This window comes from Pelobates fuscus, chromosome 2 (genome assembly GCF_036172605.1).
Source record: "Pelobates fuscus isolate aPelFus1 chromosome 2, aPelFus1.pri, whole genome shotgun sequence".
In the NCBI taxonomy this organism is placed as follows: domain Eukaryota; kingdom Metazoa; phylum Chordata; class Amphibia; order Anura; family Pelobatidae; genus Pelobates; species Pelobates fuscus.
The window spans coordinates 288,415,378-288,436,096 of NC_086318.1; the positions used below are offsets into that span (position 1 = coordinate 288,415,378).

A 20,719-nucleotide genomic window follows, 5' to 3' on the forward strand; every position below is an offset into this window, starting at 1 on the left:
GGAGAAACTCCCTTTCTCAAATCTAATGCTTTTCTGAGCTCATAAGTCTATATAGATAAAATAAATCGACAGTGGAAGACTCAAATGATCCAGGCAGATATTACTTATAAGAATGCAAGTGGGGTGTGATGTCTATCTGCTCCTCCACTTTTGTTTTTATCAGGGACCTAGGTAAATGTATTTAGTAGTATTCTCCACTCCACATAGCAGAAATGTCAGATACACACACATACACATTTTGCTCAGTTTTAACTTGCTTATTATACCACATCTAAAGTTACAAGGCTGCCTGATCTTCTATAGTAGATCTTGCCCATCTGCCTACTCTAGTTAGGCATTACTTATAATAGCTGATGAGAAACTGCAATATGTAGTGGCAAAGCCTTTTTCTAGTTTAATCGTAAGCCTAATTTTGCAAAAATGATAATTAACATGAGGAAATAGTTATTTAAAGATGTGGAATTTTCCATCCAAAGAGGTTGTTATCATTTGTTTTTTTTCCCTTCTTTTAGATCAACAGGAGTAATACAATATATATTATATATTAAAGACTGATCTTGATGGACTTGAACCTTTTTAGCCGGTATTACTATTAAACTGTCTAATTATGAGAGTAGTCTCTAGTTTATCTCAGGTGTATCTCTTCATGATTATATTAGAAATTCCAAAACACACATTTTTAGTTTGTTTTCATAAATATTACCGTATATTTATTCAGGAAATTCAAAAGTTATAATTGTTATGCAAAAAAAAACATGTAATAATTCATATACTGTATGAGTATAGTCTCTAGTTTGTCTCATGTATACTTTATGACGATATCAGACATTCACTGAAATTCCAATACACTCTTTGTGTGTTTTCATAAATATTCTTATAAGAAGCCAAAAATAGCAGAAGTTCAATAAGAAACAGTATGAGAATAGTATGTGTCCTTTTTTACGTTTTACTTACCCTGCACCATGTATGACAAGGCCAATAAAGAATATAATGGATAGGTTATGCATATACCAGAATACTTCATAATATGATCTTCTTATGCTCTCTGTAGAGGAAGTTATGATTAAGATAAGAGCCAGTGTAATAACAAAACCCGTGATTCCAGCTAATGTAGTAAAAACTTCTTTAGTCGTGTTCTGCAGAAAGAAAATACAGTTACTAAACATGATAATGTAGGAGAAATATTAATATATTTTCCAATATTAAGAAACTATATGAGCTAGGAAACATACAGCTAGCCAGGATTTCCTCTGTGAAGTACTTCTCTCTAACCGGTATAGATTACAAATATTAACATACATATCTGTAGATATTTTTGTAAAGGCTTGGTTTTTTTTTTTTTTAATTGATCCAAGGAGAAATCTGATTACTAGTATGAAGTCAAAAAGGATTTTTTTTCCCGCCTTTTTTTGGTGGTATAATTGATTTTTTTTTCTTGTTCAGGATCAACATTATAAGAAATATGTTTTTTTGGACTTCATGGTCTTGAGTCTTTCTTTCAGTCTAGATTACTATGGAACAATGTCTTATTTCCCCAATTCAAAATTGAAAGTGCTCATTGATGACTGCATCATGCTAAGATTTGTATTGCTAGGTCCCACTAACCAAGCATCGCCAGTCAGGTAAACTAGCATAGGCAAATTAGCAAGATATGGCATAGAAGCACTTTTGTACTTGGAAATGTAAACTAAATTATTCAGATATATTGTCTGAAATATATGTAGTTAGCAACCACGATGCTTAAAGTCTCTCAACTCCAGTGTACATCTAATTTGTTGCAGCACATAAATCTTTTTTGGGGCATTGCTTAACATAAAGGAAAAATAGGGATAACATTATCCTAATTTAACCAATTTATCCCAAAATCTAACCCCTTTTGTTATGTCATGTTTCCTATGATTTAAGTATATAGGAGTGACACCTCCCGAGTGATAATAATAAAAGCTAATATAACCTTGATATGAGAACAGAAATAGTAGCCAGGAATATCTAATAAGAAAACAGACTGACTGAACATGGTGTGATAAAATAACGCCGAAATGGACACGCAATATCAATAGGAAAACTCACAAGAGTATCAACAGACGAGAAGGATATGGGAATTGTTATAGGCAACAAATTAGGCAGCAATATGCAATGTCAATCGGGAGTTGATAAGGCCAGCAAGGTTTTGTCATGTATAAATAGGGGAATACATTCTCAGGATGAAAATATAATTTTGCCTCTTTATCAATCACTGGTAAGACCACACCTTGAATATGCTGTGCAATTTTTGCCACCTGTTCTAAAGAAGGATATTATGGCACTAGAAAAAGTGCAGAGATGGGCTACAAATTTGATAAAAGGAATGGAGCATTTTAGTTATGAAGAAAGGTTAAAAAAAAATCTTAATCTCTTTAGTTTGGAAAAACGGCACCTCAGAGGGGATATGATAACATTATAAAAATATATTCGGAGGCCAGTACACACACGGTGTGCACAAGACACAGGTGGACGGCATTCCATTATCAACTTTCCATATTTAAATGAAGGACAAGGAAGAGGGAAAAGATATCTCTAAAAAAGTCCATATGCTTTGCATTTGGGACTTTTTGTTTGTTTTACAAGTTCCTTGTTTTGGTTGTTCTTTTCTTTTATGGTATTATTGATTCTGGAGATTGATCTTGTGACAGATCATCCTGTACCGGGATTATACTGCTCTTTGTCCCCTTCGCCTGTTTGTTCTGGAAATTGCATTCACCTATTATATTAACATTGCCCTGTTCGAATAACGAATAAATCACCGAATGACAGACCACCCATATGCGGAGTGTGCCGCTTGTTGACCCCATTAACCTCTGCTAACACCTCTGTAACTGCAATAACACCAATGCTCTAAGCGGTCGGCTGTGTGGCCGCCGTTTGTATGTTGAATACGTGGCGGCAGCCATCTTTAGCCGCGAACACAGACAGTGGTGTTTGGTCGTAGAGTGCATGGAACTAAAATTGGACACTGGACGGCTCGAACACCGCTGGAATTTTCACCTCCAGTTACGTTCGGTTGGATTCATGTGAACTGAATGGCGTTCGGTGGGAGCATACTCCCGAACAAGATACACTGATTGAGCGTAAGCGTAAGTTTATTTGTATATATTGTTGTATTTTGTACTCCCGAAAGAGACCGACCACACAGCCTGATTTCATGGAACTATTTTGGGCAGGCACCTCGTCTGCGAACGGTCTAAATTATACCCTGGTGGCATTTTGGCTGCATTCGTGGGATCTGAGTCCTTTCTTGAAATGTTGGGTGCTCAGATCCAGGTTTTCCCTCTCCAGTGTCATGTGACTTGTTAGTGTTACAAGGTCTCAGGTGTGAATGGGGAGCAGGTGTGTAAATTTGGTATTATCGCTCTCACACTCTCTCATACTGGTCACTGGAAATCGAACATGGCACCTCATGGCAAAGAACTCTCTGAGGATCTGGAAAAAAGAAATGTTGCTCTACATAAAGATAGCCTAGGCTATAAGAAGATTGCCAAGACCCTGAAATTAAGCTGCAGCACGATGGGCAAGACCATACAGTGGTTTCACAGGACAGGTTCCAATGAGAACAGGCCTCGCCATGGTTGACCAAAGAAGTTGAGTGCACGTGCTCAGCGTCATAACCAGAGGTTGTCTTTCGGAAATAAATGTATGAGTGCTGCCAGCATTGCTGCAGAGGTTGAAGGGATAGGGGTCGGCCTGTCATTGCTCAGAAAATACGCCGCACACTGCATCAGATTGGTCTGTATGGCTGTCATCACAGAAGGAAGCCTATTCTAAAGATGATGCACAAGAAAGCCCGCAAACAGTTTGCTGAAGAAAGGAAGACTAAGGACATGGATTACTGGAACCATGTCTATGGTCCGATGAGTCCACGATAAACGTATTTGGTTCAGATGGTGTCAAGCGTGTGTGGCCCCAACCAGGTGAGGAGTACAAAGACAAGTGTGTCTTGCCTACAGTCAAGCATGGTGGTGGGAGTGTCATGGTCTGGACCTGCATGAGTGCTGCCGGCACTGGGGAGCTACAGTTCATTGAGGGAACCATGAATGCCAACATGTACTGTGACATACTGAAGCAGAGCACGATCCCCTCCCTTCGGAGACTGGGCTGCAGGGCCGTATTCCAACATGATAACGACCCCAAACACACCTCTAAGACTACCACTGCCTTGGTAAAGAAGCTGAAGTTAAAGGTGATGGACTAGCCAAGCATGCCTCCAGACCTAAACCCTATTGAGCATCTGTGGGGCAGCCTCAAATGGAAGGTGGAGGAGTGCAAAGTCTCTAACATCCACCAGCTCCGTGATGTTGTCATTGGAGGAGTGGAAGAGAACTCCAGTGGCAACCTGTGAAGCTCTGGTGACCTCCATGCCCATTACGGTTAAGGCAGTTCTGGAAAATAATGGTGGCCACACAAACTATTGACACTTTGGGCCCAATTTGGACATTTCCACTTAGGGGTGTACTCACTTTTGTTGCCAACGGTTTAGACAATAATGGCTGTGTGTTGACTTATTTTCAGGGGACAGCAAATTTACACTGTTATACAGGCTGTACACTTACTACTTTACATTGTAGCAGAGTGTCATTTCGTCAGTGTTGTCACATGAAAAGATATAATAAAATATTTACAAAAATGTAAGGGGTGTACTTACGTTTGTGAGATACTGTATGCCTATTTGACCGTTTATCTTGTGATTGCAATTTTAATAAATATTTCTATATACCTGCAATCTGCACTATTTTTGTCTTTCTGCTTCCTTTGAAGTTTAAGAAGAAACAACTCATCTTGAAAAATATTTATTCCTGATGCCCCCATTTAGGGAAGATGAGCTTGATCTTACTTTCTCACACCATGTTCAGTCTGTTTTCTCATTAGATATTCCTGGCTACTATTTCTGTTCTCATATCAAGGTTGTATTAGCTTTTATTGTCATCTCTTATAAGTTGTCACTCCTATATACTTATATCCTACTAATTTGTATGTTCAATAAAGTTGTAATAGCAATAGTATTTCCGATCTGAAACCTTGCACATTTCAGATTAGTAAACACTTTTTTATTTAATTTGAATTTTTTTCCAGCATGCCTGGAAGCACAAAGTGGGTATTTTTATGGTAATATTTATTTGAGAAAATTGAAAGTCTTCCTAGAAATACATGTATTAGAGGGCAAATTGGTCACATCTCTATAAATAACTAATGGATAACACATTGAAATTCACCTGTAACTTGTGTCAACATGTCTAGGGTTGTTTTAATGTGATTTTCCATATTTAAATGTTTTTTTTAGTCCAGAAAGGCATTTCATTGGTGGAAGAGAAACAGAAACATTATCTCTCCATTGACAGGTGAAAAGATTGTTGTTGTTTTTTTAAGGAATAGAAGATAATATCCATTGTCAGAAGGGATGGCGGGATACTTGCTTACAAAATTGAGATAAATACAGCAGTGTGGGTTGCTTAAAACCCTTGTGAAGTAACACATCTATTTAAAGAATTGTGCTCGGTACATAACGAAGCAGTGTAAAAAATCCAAAGCTTGGCTGAAGAGCATAAGCTTCTAAAACACAAACTAGCTGATATGGAGGACAAGGCTAGGCGGAACAATGTAAGATTCCGTGGGATCAGCAACAAGGTATCCAACGAAGAGCTGTCTAAGTACATTACAACAATATGCAACATGAAAGCACCAGGTCTGGAGGAATCCGCCTGGATGATAGACCGGGTCCACCGCCTGCCCCGACCACCATACTTCACGGCCGACACACCGAAGGATATATTCATCTGATTCCACTACTTCAAATCTAAAGATATACTTCTAATGGCTGCTAGAAAACTTCAAGCATTGCAGGAGCCCTACCAGCAAATCTCCATATTTGCAGACTTGTCAGCCACGAAAATGGCTAGAGGAAATTAGTTCAATAATGTTACTAAAACTCTAAAAAAAACACAATATACGCTACAGGTGGGGCTACCCCACAAAGATCCTAATATGGAGAAACAACCGATCTCACGTAGTCCTGGAGCCAGAAGATGGAACCAAACTGCTGACAGAGTGGGGCCTGCTGAGACAAGTGGAATATCGAGACCAGCACAGATCCTCACCCAAAAGGATACAAGGAGAATAGCAGATGATGAACTCCCCTGGGAAGGCTAAATAACTGCCCCACAATGAGGATTCGATCCTTTCAGGATTGGTAATATGCCACTGGCCTCTGAGTGAGATATACCACTGATTATGTGATAAACAATGCAAATTAGCAAGCATATGAGAATATATGTTAACATATAGAGTGGCAACATTTATGTTTGGTCATACTGGTTAATGTTACAACTGTCATACACAGGACACTCCGACCAACGGAATTAGCTGTCTACATAGTTATTGTCACCAAGATTATTAGAGCTTAATCCCACCACCCACTACGCATATGTAATAGATGGTCCTGGGAGGATATGAGGCTATGTAACACAGCAAGTTTAGTACGCCTATCGAATGTTAAAATGTTGTGTCCTGACACTACTATCTTTGCAGACATATTCAAACTGTGCCCATGTCCATAGAATATGTTGGGCACGAATTACCAACAGTACTAGGGCATCTTATACACACATGAGGTTATAGCTATATATAAATAAAATATAAAAAAGAAAAAAATTAGCTGCAGGTAAAGGATGCTCAATTTCTCACTGCCCAATTTCACAGGTAAAATTCCACAACTATTTTGAATAAGTCAGGGAATCAGTTTTGGTGCAAGCTCCCTTCAGGCTGCATGATTGGGTATTCATATTAGACAATTTAAATATGCAAATGTCAACCCCGCTGGACTATCTCTGTTAAACTATGGCTTCTGAACTAAAAATCTTCTCCCTTAATGTTAAGGGAACGAACAGCACACATAAATGGTGGTTAGTCCTACAAGACATGCATACATCTAATGCTGCTATAATTTATCTTCAGGAAATGCATTTATGTAAATGTAACCCACCAAAATTTTGTAACCCACCAAAATACCCCAAGTATCCCATGCCCTTTCCCCAAACAAAACAAAACAAGTGTCTATCCTGTTTAATGGAGATTGGGCATTCCAGGTAGACACTGAATATAAAGACCCAGGGTAGACTTCTAATCCTGAATGGTTCCCTTAATGGTTTGCAGGTCACAGTGGTGTCCTTGTATGCTCCCAACGACTCCCAACAGACTTTCTTGAGCAAAGCTTTTAAAAAGATGACACAGCTCAAAAAAGCTCACACTTTCATTTGCGGCGACTTCAACTGCACCTTAGATCCATCATTAGACACTCAAAGACTACACAATAAGAAACCCCAATTCACTTCCATAACCCTTAGTTGCCACTTAGCAAAACTACTGCAAACACACAAACTATACGACACCTGGCAAAGTCTGTATCCTTCTGCCAGGGACTATTCATATTTCTCAAATGTCCAAAAAACCTACTCCCATATTGACATGTGTCTAATTGATAAGCATACAATTGCCCATCTATCCGATGTCTTAATAGGTCTCAGGACCTAGTCTGATCATGCACCTCTGATAGTCACGCTTCAAACACCCTACCCGACTAGGGCAAGAGGTAAATGAAGACTAAATGAAACCCTATTAGAAAACACTAACTGCCTCAAAACACTAGGTATGGCCATAAATAACTTTTTTAAAGAAAATGACTCCCCGGAATCACCTAAAGGCTTACAGTGGTCTGCCCCCAAAGCAGTAATAAGTGGACTCCTGATCCAGTCAGTATCAAGATCCAAACGTAAGGCATGTGAAACCAAATCACAACTTCTCAGGAAATTGTCAGATCTGGACGCTAAAAATAAATTACAACCATCAAAAAAGCTAACAATGAAACTATCTCAGATTAACACCCAATTACACTCCTTAGCATTACGCGATACTGAACGATGCATGAGGTCCCTCAAGCAATTATACTACTCTTTCGGTAATAAGGCAGGCAAATTATTACCCCAGCTGGGGAACAGAAGTTAGCACTGTTTGCTGATGACATTTTACTATTTTTAACTGATTCAGAAAATTATATCCCCTATAGGTTCTATCAACCTATTACAGACATATGGAAAAATCTCATATTATAAAAATAACACCCAGGCCTTATCAATAGGACTACCCTCAACGACCCAATCATAACTGCAAAACAAACAACATTTTGAATGGCAAAAGACATCCATTTTCTATCTCGGGATAAAACTCACTAAAACGACTCAGCTACTGACATCAGAAAATCACTGCCCCTTAATCCACAAAATCAGCTCAATGTTGGACAAGTAGAGGGATTTGTAGGTGTTGTGGCTGGGTCATATAAATACCGTCAAAATGATGACTGCCTCACATTCTTTACCTCTTCAGAACACTACCCATCTCAATATCAAAAAACATCACAATTTTTTTTTTCCAAAAAATGATAAATGTTTACATCTGGAAAAGGAAACTACCACAAATTGCTTATCGCCTACTGTGGCTGCCTAGACTCAAAGGTGGCCTAGGCATCCCAGATGTGTGCAGCTACTACAAAGCAACAATAGTATCCCAAGGCCTATGCCTATTAAATACAACAACAAACAAATAGTTACTGCTTGAGCATACCTGTGCAGGGATGCACTTCATATCTCACTTACTTTGGTCCTGCACAATACCCACACTGTCATCATCAACTAGGGCACTCCCATCAACCATGTTTCTGCCATCATCTTGGAAAAGATGGATCTGCACACTTATTAACCCCACAGCATTACTCGCTTGCATTGGCACCCAAACAAGCATTGATGGCACTCTCTCTCTAGATCTCCCAATGCATGCATTGGGAGAGAAAGGCATCAGCACGATAAACTATATGTGCGCCACCCACGGCATTAAGCCATTTCCTCTATTAGCAACTGAATTCAAGCTGGACCCCAGGGAAATATTTACTTACCTAAAAATCTAAAATATAATTCAAACCAAATGAATAACACACATAGACACTAAATCACTCATGCCGGTGGCCAATTACTGCTTGAAACCCATGAACCATGTGAGACCATTGTCTTTGTGCTATAATTCTATTTTCCGAGCATGGGGACAGGGAAAAATTGTCTTATATGTTGTCCTGGGAAAAAGATCTGGGCAAAACTTTCTCCTTGGTGCAATGGCTAGTGGCTATTCTACACACCAAACAATCCTTCAAAAGTGTATGACATCGGGAGGCTTATTCCAAGGTTCTAATGAGATGGTACCTAGTTCCCCTCTCTCGTATTAACGACACTTAGCTCTATATGTTGGAGATGCGGAGTAGAAGCGGGTATGATACAACACATTCTGGGATTGCATTCTACTGGCTTGGTCCTGACGGACTCTCTGTGACTGATTTTTTTTTGTTTGTTAATGAAATAGATAACATTATAAGACTAAGTTGTATTTTTCTTTTTTTTCTCTTGTAACATGAAAACGCATAATAAAGTGAAGAATAAATTACCATTATCATAAGCATAATACAACATGTCAAAACTTAAAAAAAACAACTTACTGTGTTGTAGTCTCTAACTGGATTTAAATAACTCTCATCTGAGTTGTTTCCAATGTAAGAGAGCATCTTACATAACTCTTCAGCTTCTTTTGATTGACCCATGTGATAACGCTCTATATTAGTCAAATGTGCAACAATATGGATTGCTGAAGGAATGAAAAATGTGTTAATAACATTAATTTCACAATTCTTTTTAATAAAAATAATAAAACACCACTGGTAGCTCATAATGATACACACAATACAACAACCAGCCCCCACATACAGCCACACACTCCTTCACACACACACACACACACAATACCACCATATATACTCACATACATCCCATACACTTGGTACACAAACATACACACCACCATGAACAGTCCACATATACTCACAGCCTCACAAACCAGCCACCACAACCACACATAACAAATGCAGAATTCTCCAACAAAGGTTACCTTATAAAATAGGTTTGGCACCCGAAGGGACTTCAAAATGTTCATTTGTCACAGTGCTACTGAAAGGTTGTCTACACCTGACCTAGGAGATGAATAATCTCCTGTGCCCTACATGACATATTGTTCCAATAAGGATTGCAAAATGATTAACCTCTACTAACCAAACATGTCACTCTAAAAAAAATACAAAAAATAAATGTAATCAATTATGTTTTAAAAAGTGTGTATTTCCAAAAAAACAGTTAAGGCAATCGGATGGATTGAGTAATATTAAATAGTGCCCAGGAATACCCAGTCCCATGCTATAGTGTTGGAGGCCAGTGTAGGCAAGTGAGGCAGTCCAGAAGTGCAAACCAATCTTTCAGAAAATGTCATCAATACATGAGCCAATCACAGACAATTAATGCCTTACCTGCTTGCCATTGATTGACTTTCAGAAGGAGAAATCAGAATCTGACAAAAGTTAAGTTTCAGAGCTTCCATTAGATCTGCAGCAATGTACCTAATAGAGGCACCTCCTGTTGCAAGACATTTCTTTGAAAAGGGGCATAAGCTGTCTACTCTTAAATTTATTGCCATTGAACATGTCCCCAAATCCAGCATGGGTGATGACAGGGATCACGACTGCAATGTGAGGCATTCTGGATATTCACGTTGGACACTGTGGCCCCAATGAACGTAATGTGTTACATTGTTTTTTGCCTTAAAGATAAGGTTTCTTCCTGGGACTGATACTTCAGCTATGCTCTGCCATGTATTTTGATTTCTTATATTTTTTTGTTTTAGTATGTTTGATGTGCTGTTTGGATTAACAGTATATATACATTTTCATGTATTGTAATTTCAGACTTGAACAACTCGATACAGTGTGAACATCTCCTAGTTAACGGATTTGCGTATTTGCATCCGTCGGGATTGGGTTTATTAATTCATATTAAAGTTGTATACTTAATAATTGTATTTCTACAGTATACTTTTTTTTTTTTACGTACCTTGTTCAAGTACAGGCAATTGTATGCTAAATTATGGATTCGATATGTCCACTATATGGATTGATTTTCCTTGAATGCAGTTTGCTCCTTTTGAGGACCAGTTTGCTACCTTTTGGGTGTTACAACACACCTGTTGATTGTAGCTGTTCAATGCTGATTACATACTGTGTATATACTGTATCTTCACTTCGGTATGGTATCCTATATTGCAATTTATTTTATGTTCACATGACACTTTTATTTGGTGGTAAACTTATTATAATTTTTTTCCCCCAATCTCTTTTTTTATTGAGGAAAGTGTGTTGACATAACAAGCATTGAAGTTAGCAAAACGTGATAAGCAAACATAAGACAGCCACTAGAGGCTGGATTAACCCATTTATAAACATAGCAGTTTTTCTGAAACTACTATGTCTATAGAAAAAAGGGTTAAACCTAGCTGGACCTGGCACCCAGACACTTCATTAAGCTGAAGTGGTCTGGGTGCCTATAGTGGTCCTTTAATGTAAGCTAGACACATAGCTAATGGCTCTATAAGGACCATGCATATCAAATTGAGTCAGGTGAAGCTAACAAGACAGTCTGCATTACACAGTTGGGTCAGTCATATTAGCAATATGCCACTACATAGTAGGAAATGATCAGGCTAATGAACACAATGAATAGCATTAGACAGGAATGTTATCCACTGAATCAGCAAGTACCCACATACCCCCACAAAACATAAGATGATTGCCTACATACAGTAACATGGCTAAAATAAATTGTGGTGTGAGGAGTAATAGGATCAACATGCTATAGATCAAACTTGATGGGGCAAATCGTTACCTCCAGCATTGTAGTAACTCTCAGGCAATAAGTTTTCCAGCCAATTCCCATTGGCAGCAGGGATGGTACAGGATTGGGAAAGTCCAGGCCAGGTATCACAAAGCTGTGCCGGAGCAGGGCTCTCCTTCAGCCCCAGGTCAGAATGAGTGCCGGCATTATCAGTGCACGGACTCGGTTGCTCATGGAGGCTTAGTCCTTTCCCAATCCAGGGTAGACAGGGGATCCAGGTGTTGAAACCTGCCGTTGGCGGGTAATTCGCTGTCAAGGTGGGAGATGCAACAAGGTAGTGCCTCTGGGGCCCCTCGTCCTAGGTGGGCAGACATTGGGTAGGTAGGTACTAGTAGCACAGGAACCCCCCGAGCAAGTCCCTTCCGCTCCTTCTGCATTGTTCTTGCTGTCTTTTCCGGCTGCTCCAGCTTGGTGGCTCATGCGCGGTCATGAAGTTGCGCCCACAAGTTTTGGAAAATAGCATCAAACCTTGTCAGGATACCCTCCATGGAGCTGTGGTCAAGCCCTGCTGTGTGCACAGGAGAGCTGTCACCATCTTGGATGTGCAACGTGGTAGACTCTGGCTGAGCAGTAAGCAGGAACCCAAAGTGAGTGCAGCGCTGAGAGCACCTGGCTATCCAGTGGGGACCGGGACATCCCCCACCTGTCCAGTGGGGGGGAGGGGTAGGAGCGTTGTAGGTCCTAATAGGGGGCTTGAGCTAAAGGAGATCGGCTGCTTCTCCTCAGCTCTGCGTGTAGTAGGCCGCAGTAGAAATCCTGGGGTCTCAGAAATAGTACAGCACAAAATAAAGCCTGTGAGTAGACCAGCGGATTGGATTTATTACTTCATATCAAAGTTGTATACTTAATAATAACTACACATGCCACAGACCACCACTCAGCTAAGGTGGTGGTCTGTGGCATGTGTAGTTGCTCGATTGCTGGAGTAGCACCCCAAATTCGGCCTTATATTCAGGAGCTCGAGCTCCACACGTCTGCTTAGCTCTGAAGCTAGGCTCCGCCCAAAAATTATTTTATATGTATATTATGCACTGCTTATCTGGGGGTATACTCCTTTTGCTTGGTTCCTTGTATATTCTCGTTTTGTGACACTTCTCTTGTGAACTTTCTTTTTGCTACTTGCGTTAGATAATGTGACCTGACAGCTATTGATACAAACTATGTGAGCAATTTTGTAATTTTACTAATATTGACAGTGGGAGACTCTCTCAGTGAATGGTAAATATGGTGTCATTTTTTTATGGATGAGTGTGTTAAGGTATGTGGTTCACTTGTATGTTTATGCACCATTAGAATTCACCCGGTATCACTGTTCTTGGGTGATTGCTTTGGGCTGTCCCTGAGTGATTACTTTGGGCTAATTGGTTGGAACTGGTAACATGTGACTTTTGCATCTTGGACATTTAAGGGTGTTTGTAGTTAGTAACAGTTATCTCGATGAAAGTCTTGTATAGACTGAAACATTGTTTAATATGACTGTATTCACAATAAATATTTGAATTTGGTTGACAAGTCCAGTGAGAGCTTTCCTTTGTGACCATTGTTTACTCAAGGCTGGAGATTGCTCCTTGGCAAGTACTTCTGTCCAGTGGCGTACTAAGGTGGGGTGGGGGGTGGGCGGTCTGCCCCGGATGCCACCAGGTAGGGGGGTGCCCTGAGGGCTGGTCAGGCTTAGGATTGTGTGAGCTGTGTGGCTGCACAGGGTGTCATGGCAGCAGGGGCGCCCGGCAGCCAACACAGCTCACACACGCAGGGGCCGAGAATACAGCAGAAGAACTTCGAGTCAAGTTGGAGGCGGGGTCAGATCGGTCATGTGGGTGGAGCTAAATTGGATGCGGGGGCAGAGCTAACGGCAACCTCTTACTGAGGAGTCCCTGCTTTTCCTAACTACTACACACCTGGAGATATTGCAGTGTCTCTACTCCTCTACAGCCCATACTGTTAGTGAGAGAGAGTGTGTGTTGTGTGTGTAACTGTGATTGTGTGTGACTGTCTGTGACTGTGTTTGTGACTGTCTGCTTGTGTGTGTGAATGTCTGCATGTGACTGTGTCTGTGACTGTGTGTGTGTGTGTGTGTATGGATGTCTGCCTGTGACTGTCTACTTGTAACTGTGTGTGTGACTGTCTGCCTGTGACTACGTCTGCGTTTGTGACTATCTGCCTGTGACTGTGTGTCTAACTGTCTATGTGTGTATATGTCTGCCGGGGACTGTCTACCTGGGACTGTGTGTGACTGTCTGCCTGTGACTGTGTCTGTGACTGTGTTTGTGACTGTCTGCCTGTAACTGTGTGTACGACTGACTGTCTGTGACTCTGTGTACAACTATCTCCCGTGCCTGTATGTGACTGTGTTGTGTGACTGTCTACTTGTGACTGTGTGTGACTGTCTGCCTGTAACTGTGTTGTGACTGCCTGTGACTGTCTGCACGTCACTGAGTGCGTGTGTGCCTGTGTGATGCTGCCTGTAACTGTGTTACAGTCTGCCTGCAATTGTGCATGTGACTGTCTGTAACTTTGTGTGTGTGTTTGGACTTCCTGCAACTGCTTGTGCGTGACTGTTTGCCTGTGTTTGACTGTGTGTGAGTGTCTGGAACTGTGGTGCATGTGGCTGTGTCTGACTGCCTTTGTCCTGCAGTGAGCCAGCATATATCACCCCTGCATCAGCGTCATTACAGGGTGCGTGAGGGACCTGTGCAGGAAGAGCACAAAAATCCCAGCAGCAACCACTGACCACCAGCGTCTGAGGATCCACTCCAGGCCTCCCAGAGCAATGTAGATGTGTGTATGTGTGTGAGGTTTGTGTGTGTGTATATCTAATTATGTGTGTATGCGATTCTGTGTCTGTGATTGTATGTGTGTGTATCTGTGATTGGATGTATCTTTGTGGTTAAGTGTGTGTGTGTTTATGTATGTGATTGTGCGTGTAGGCCTGTGATTGCATGTGTGGGTCTGTGATTGTGTGTGTGTTCCTCTGATTATGTAGGTGTGTGTCTCTGATTTTGTGTGTGTGTATATACACATAAACACAAACACATAACTACAGATATACACGCACAGACATAAACTTATTGTGTGTGTGTATATAAATGTGTATCTTTTTGGTAGATAGCTCCCTTATTTGGTGTCCTTAAATATTGCAATCCCACATATGGATAACAAATAAGGGAGCTATCTACTAAACAACTGAAAGATTCAAATTAATAAAAGGGCTTTTTAAATTTAGATCCTTTAGCTGTTTAGTAGATAATTCCCTAAATTAATGTTATTATGTGAGGTTTTCATATTTAAAGATACCAAATTAGGGTGCTGTTTAGCAGATAGCTCCCTTATTTGGTGTCCTTAAATATGGCAATCCCACATAAGGATAGCACATAGGAGAGTCATCTGATAAACAAAGATCTAAGTTAAGAGGTGTCAGCCAGCCCACAACAAGACATCTGGGTGGCTAATGTTCCTAGAGTCACCACTGTGTCTGCATGTTTGTCAGTGTACCTGTGTGTGAATTTGTGTTGTCTACGTATCTGCATGTGTGTCAGTGCGTATATATATATTTGTGCATACATTTCAGAATCTCGCCAACACTACACACAAATACACCCCTGCATTTCAACATCAATATTATATAACCATGCCACTGCATTAAAAAAAAAACACACTACATTCAAATGCATGCCTGCATTCAAATGCCAACACCACATACAAACACACTCTGTACATTCACTTACACATACTCCATACAAAAACATGCTTACATTCAAAAACACAAACACTGTTTGTGCTAAATATGTTTTTCTACATTTTAAAAATGGGGGGGGTGAGGTGGGGGGATGCCAAAAGTAACACCTGCCCCGGGTGCCAAATGCTCTAGGTACGCCCATGCTTCTGACAGGCGTGTGCAGGACATTGGTATATATAGATGCACTCACAGGTCTGCTGAAGGCAAGGATTTCTACCGCCCTATGCCCCCTCATGTCACTTACTAACTGAGAGACACATACTGGCAGACACACACACTCACTGATAGACACACACTCACTGACACACATACACTCACTCACTGACACAGACTCACTCACTTACTGATAGACATACACTCACTCACTGACAGACACACACAAACACACTCACTGACAGACATACACACACACACACACACACACAAACACTCACTTACATACATACACTCACTCACTGACAGACATACACACACAGACACTCCCTGACAGACAGACATACACTCACTCACGGACAGACATACACACACTCACTGACATACATACACTCACTCATTGACAGACAGACACACACACACAAACACTTACTGACAGACAGACAAACACTCACTGACAGACTTACACTCACTCACTGACAGACACACACATACACACACACACACACACACAGACACTCACTGACATACATACTCCCTCACTGACACACACACACACTCACTGACAGTATAACACTCAGCTCCCTGAGTGGGGTTCAGTGTGGGGCAGCTTCTTACTCCTCCCTCCTGCTGTTTAGTATGCTGGGGCCAGAATGACGGCATATTCCAGCTCCTGCATCACAGAAGGAGCGCGAGGGAGGAGTGAGAAGCTGCAAGAACAGCCTCCCTCGCCGCCTGCCTTCTCCGTCCCCCTCCCCTCCAGACGGTCACAGGCATTTGATGGCAGAGCAGGCACCTGCCATCAGGGTAAGCTCTGCCTTACCTAATACAGCTTCGGGGTGCCCTGAGATGGCCAGATGGCACGGATATTAGACCTCCCCATAGGAAAGCATTATTCACATAGCGTCCAGCGTTGTTTAAAACACTTTTCATGTTCTATGAACACGGAAGTCCCTCTCGTGACTGTCTGATAGACAGCCACTAGAGGAGGACGTAACCCTGCAAGGTAATTATTGCAGTTTATAAAAACTGCAATAATTACACTTGCAGGGTTAAGGGTGGTGGCACCATAGGCGTGCGCACGGGGTGTGCCGGGTGTGCCTGGGCACACCCTAATCCCCGCGGCACGCGCTATGTATTAAGACCGGCAGGGGAGATCTCAGGATCTCCCCTGCCGGCTCATGCAGAGCCGGCGCTATCCGAGCGCCGGCTCTGCTCTCAGCCTCCCCTCACAGGCCCACAGGCATGGAGGGAGGCAGGAGAGGACCCGGGGAGCTATTGCCAGCAGCTCCGCCGGGTTCCTCTCGCGAGATGTGAGCGTTGCCGCGGCAACGCTCAGATCTCGCGTGAGCAGGGCCGGCCTTAGGGGTGTGCGAGCTGTGCGGCCGCACAGGGCGCCATGGAGCAGGGGGCGCCGTGCGGCCGCACAGGATTTAAAAAAAAAAAAAAAAAATTATTATTTTTTTTTTTTACATTTGCAGCGGGGGCGGAGCTTACCGTGCGGCGGGGGCGGAGCTAAAAGCGCCGGAAAACTGCTGCAGGGGAAGCAGGAAGGAGTCCCTGCTTCCCCACCAAACAGTCACCAGGAGCTGCACTGCCTCCACAATGAACTCCACAGGTAACTGTGTGATTGTCAGGTAAGTGTGACTCTCTGCCTGTGTGTGTGTATTACTGTCTCTGTGTGTGTATGACTCTCTGCCTGTGTGTATTACTGTCTGTGTGTATGGCTGTCTGCCTCTGTGTGTGTCTGTGTGTATTACTGTCTGTGTCTGTGTGTATGACTGACTGTCTGCCTGTGTGTGTGTGTGTCTGTGTGTGTGTGTGAGACTGTCTGCCTGTGTGTGTGTGTGTGTGTGTGTATGACTGTCTGCCACTGTGTGTCTGTGTGTATTACTGTCTGCCTCTGTGTGTGTGTCTGTGTGTATTACTGTCTGCCTCTGTGTGTGTGATTGTGTGTATGACTGCTTCTGTGTGTATGACTGCCTGTGTGTATGGCTGTCTGCCTCTGTGTGTATGGCTGTCTGCCTCTGTGTGTCTGTGTGTATGACTGTCTGCCTGTGTGTGTCTGTGTGTATGACTGTCTGCGTGTGTGTGTGTGTGTGTGTGTGTGTGTGTGTATGACTGTCTGCCTCTGTGTGCGTCTGTGTGCATGCCTCTGTGTGTGTCTGTGTGTATTACTGTATGTGTCTGTGTGTGTGTGTGAGACTGTCTGCCTTTGTGTGTCTGTGTGTGTGTATGACTGTCTGCCTGTGTGTGTGTGTGTGTGTGTGTGTGGATGTCTTCCTGTGTGTGTGTATGGCAGTCTGACTCTGTGTGTGTGTGTCACATACAACCAATACACGCATATCACACACTGTTAATACACCCATTACAAATATCACACATAGCATACATATCACACACAGTCATCACACCTACTATCACATACACAGACAACACAAACATTACAGCATACATGGATGACGGGGGGGGAGGGGGAGGGGGCGCTGTGAAGATTTTTCGCACAGGGCGTCTAAATGCCTAAGGCCGGCCATGCGCGTGAGTGAACTCTAGCCCTGCGGGGCTAGAGTTCACTCTCCACTGGACCACCAGGGATGGCGGCAGCAGCAGCAGGATCCCCCCTCCCAGGCATAAGGTGAGAAGGGAGGGGGGATAACTGATCTGCCCCCACCTCCACTGGACCACCAGGGCAAGCAGCAAGGAAAGATCCCCCCTCCCTACATAAAGTAAGAAGGGAGGGGGGATATTAAGTAATGTACCTCCACCCCCCACAATCACCCACACACACATATACACAGCACCAACACACAGCACCCACACACATACACAGCACCCACAGACATACACAGCACCCACAGACATACACAGCACCAACACACATACAGCACCCACACACATACACAGCACCCACAGACATACACAGCACCCATAGACATACACAGCACCCACAGACATACACAGCACCCACAGACATACACAGCACCCACAGACATACACAACACCCACAGACATACACAGCACCAACACACATACAGCACCCACACACATACACAGCACCCACACACATACACAGCACCCACACACATACACAGCACCCACACACATACAGCACCCACACACATACAGCACCCACACACATACAGCACACACATACAGCACCCACAGACATACGCAGCACCCACAGACATACACAGCACCCACAGACATACAACACCCACACACATACAGCACCCACACACATACAGCACCCACACACATACAGCACACACACACATACAGCACACACACACATACAGCACCCACAGACATACACAGCACATACACACATACAGCACCCACAGACATACACAGCACCCACACACATACACATCACCCACACAGCACCAACGCACATACACAGCACCAACACACATACAGCACCCACACACACACAGCACCCTCACAAACACACAGCACTCTCACACACATTACACAAACAGCACTCTCACACTCACACAGCACACTAACAGTACCTTCACAAACACAAACAGGACCCTAACAAACACACACAGCACACTACCAGTACCCTCACACACAAACATCACCCTCACACACAGTACATTTACAGCACCCTCACAAGTGCACACACACACACACACAAACAGCACCCTGACACACAGTACATTCACAGCACCCTCACAAGCACGCACACACAAACACCCACATAGTACACTACCAGCACCCTCACACGCACATCACACTAACAGCACCCTCACACAGCACACACACACAGCTTTGTGTCTGTGTGTGTGTATATATGTGTATATATATATATATATATATATACATATATATACATATATATATACATATATACATATACACACACACATATATATATATAATAAACAATACACAAGATCCAGCGCACTCTCATATCTACTAAACAGCAACTTCAATGTTGACAGATTTTATTAGTTTTTAAAAGGTTTTATTTAAAAACACCTTATCTAGGCAAAAAATAATGGGGATTTAGTTACATTATATGATCATACATTGCATAAGCCTGCCACAACGTCAATGTACCCCATCTTTGGCAGGTCCTACTCTCACAGTCTAATGTCTGCTCTTATGAGATTAACCCACTTACTTGGGAAAAAAATTCCATCTGAGGCTCTCTGCAGTACAAGGCTAAATAGGGACCTGAGATGAGGCACCTGTGACAGGGAGGGGTGCAGAACCAAGGAGTTGGCTAGACTCCCAAATATATATATATATATGGAACATGGGGGGATGGTTGCACTCACCTGAACATGCTTAAATGGGGTGCTGCTGGGGGCCATATTATACAATAAACAACACACAAGATCCAGCGCACTCTCCTATCTACTAAACAGCAACTTCAATGTTGACAGATTTTATTAGTTTTTAAAAGGTTTTATTTAAAAACACCTTATCTAGGCAAAAAATAATGGGGATTTAGTTATATATATATATATATATATATATATGTCGCGTGTGCTTGTGCTTTAGGGTGCACACCCTAATGCAATAGGCTGCGCACGCCTATGGTTGGCACCCAGACCACTTCAATGGGCAAAAGTGGTCTGGGTGCCTGGAGTGTTCCTTTAAGCCAGGGATTAGGTAGCAAGTTACAGCCTGTACAACAAGGGTTTGTCTAAATTGCAAGATAGGTAACACCTGATTCAATGTTTAGAACATCTTTTGTCAATGTTTAGAACATCTTTTGAGTTGAAACAGATAATTTTAGGATAGGTATGGGTCATTAATTTCTCTCTCCTGTAGAACTTTATGAAAGAAAAAGTTAAAAGTCACTGGCAACACTGGCAATGCCATAACAATTGCAGCTAAGTAATGATGGTCCAGGCACTCAAGTTAAATCCAGTGAGCAGATTTTTTAAGCAGATGGAAAGCAACGTGTCGGCCCACAACAGGGCCTTTGTCAAACTTGGTTTGCATCTACTTTGGTTGAACCCTGGGATCCAGGAGA

The 20,719-nt window shown here is 42.3% G+C and overlaps 1 protein-coding gene across 1 annotated transcript in view; it reads right to left on the reverse strand.

The window, feature by feature from the left end:
- Positions 1–20,719, reverse strand: part of NOX3 (NADPH oxidase 3) — a 62,752-nt gene that overhangs the window by 25,259 nt on the left and 16,774 nt on the right. The window contains exons 5-6 of the mRNA XM_063441250.1: positions 9,566–9,711; positions 955–1,136 (exon numbers count right to left, since the gene is read on the reverse strand). Of these exons, the coding sequence (XP_063297320.1) occupies positions 955–1,136; positions 9,566–9,711 (328 nt within the window). The remainder of the gene's footprint in view (positions 1–954; positions 1,137–9,565; positions 9,712–20,719) is intronic.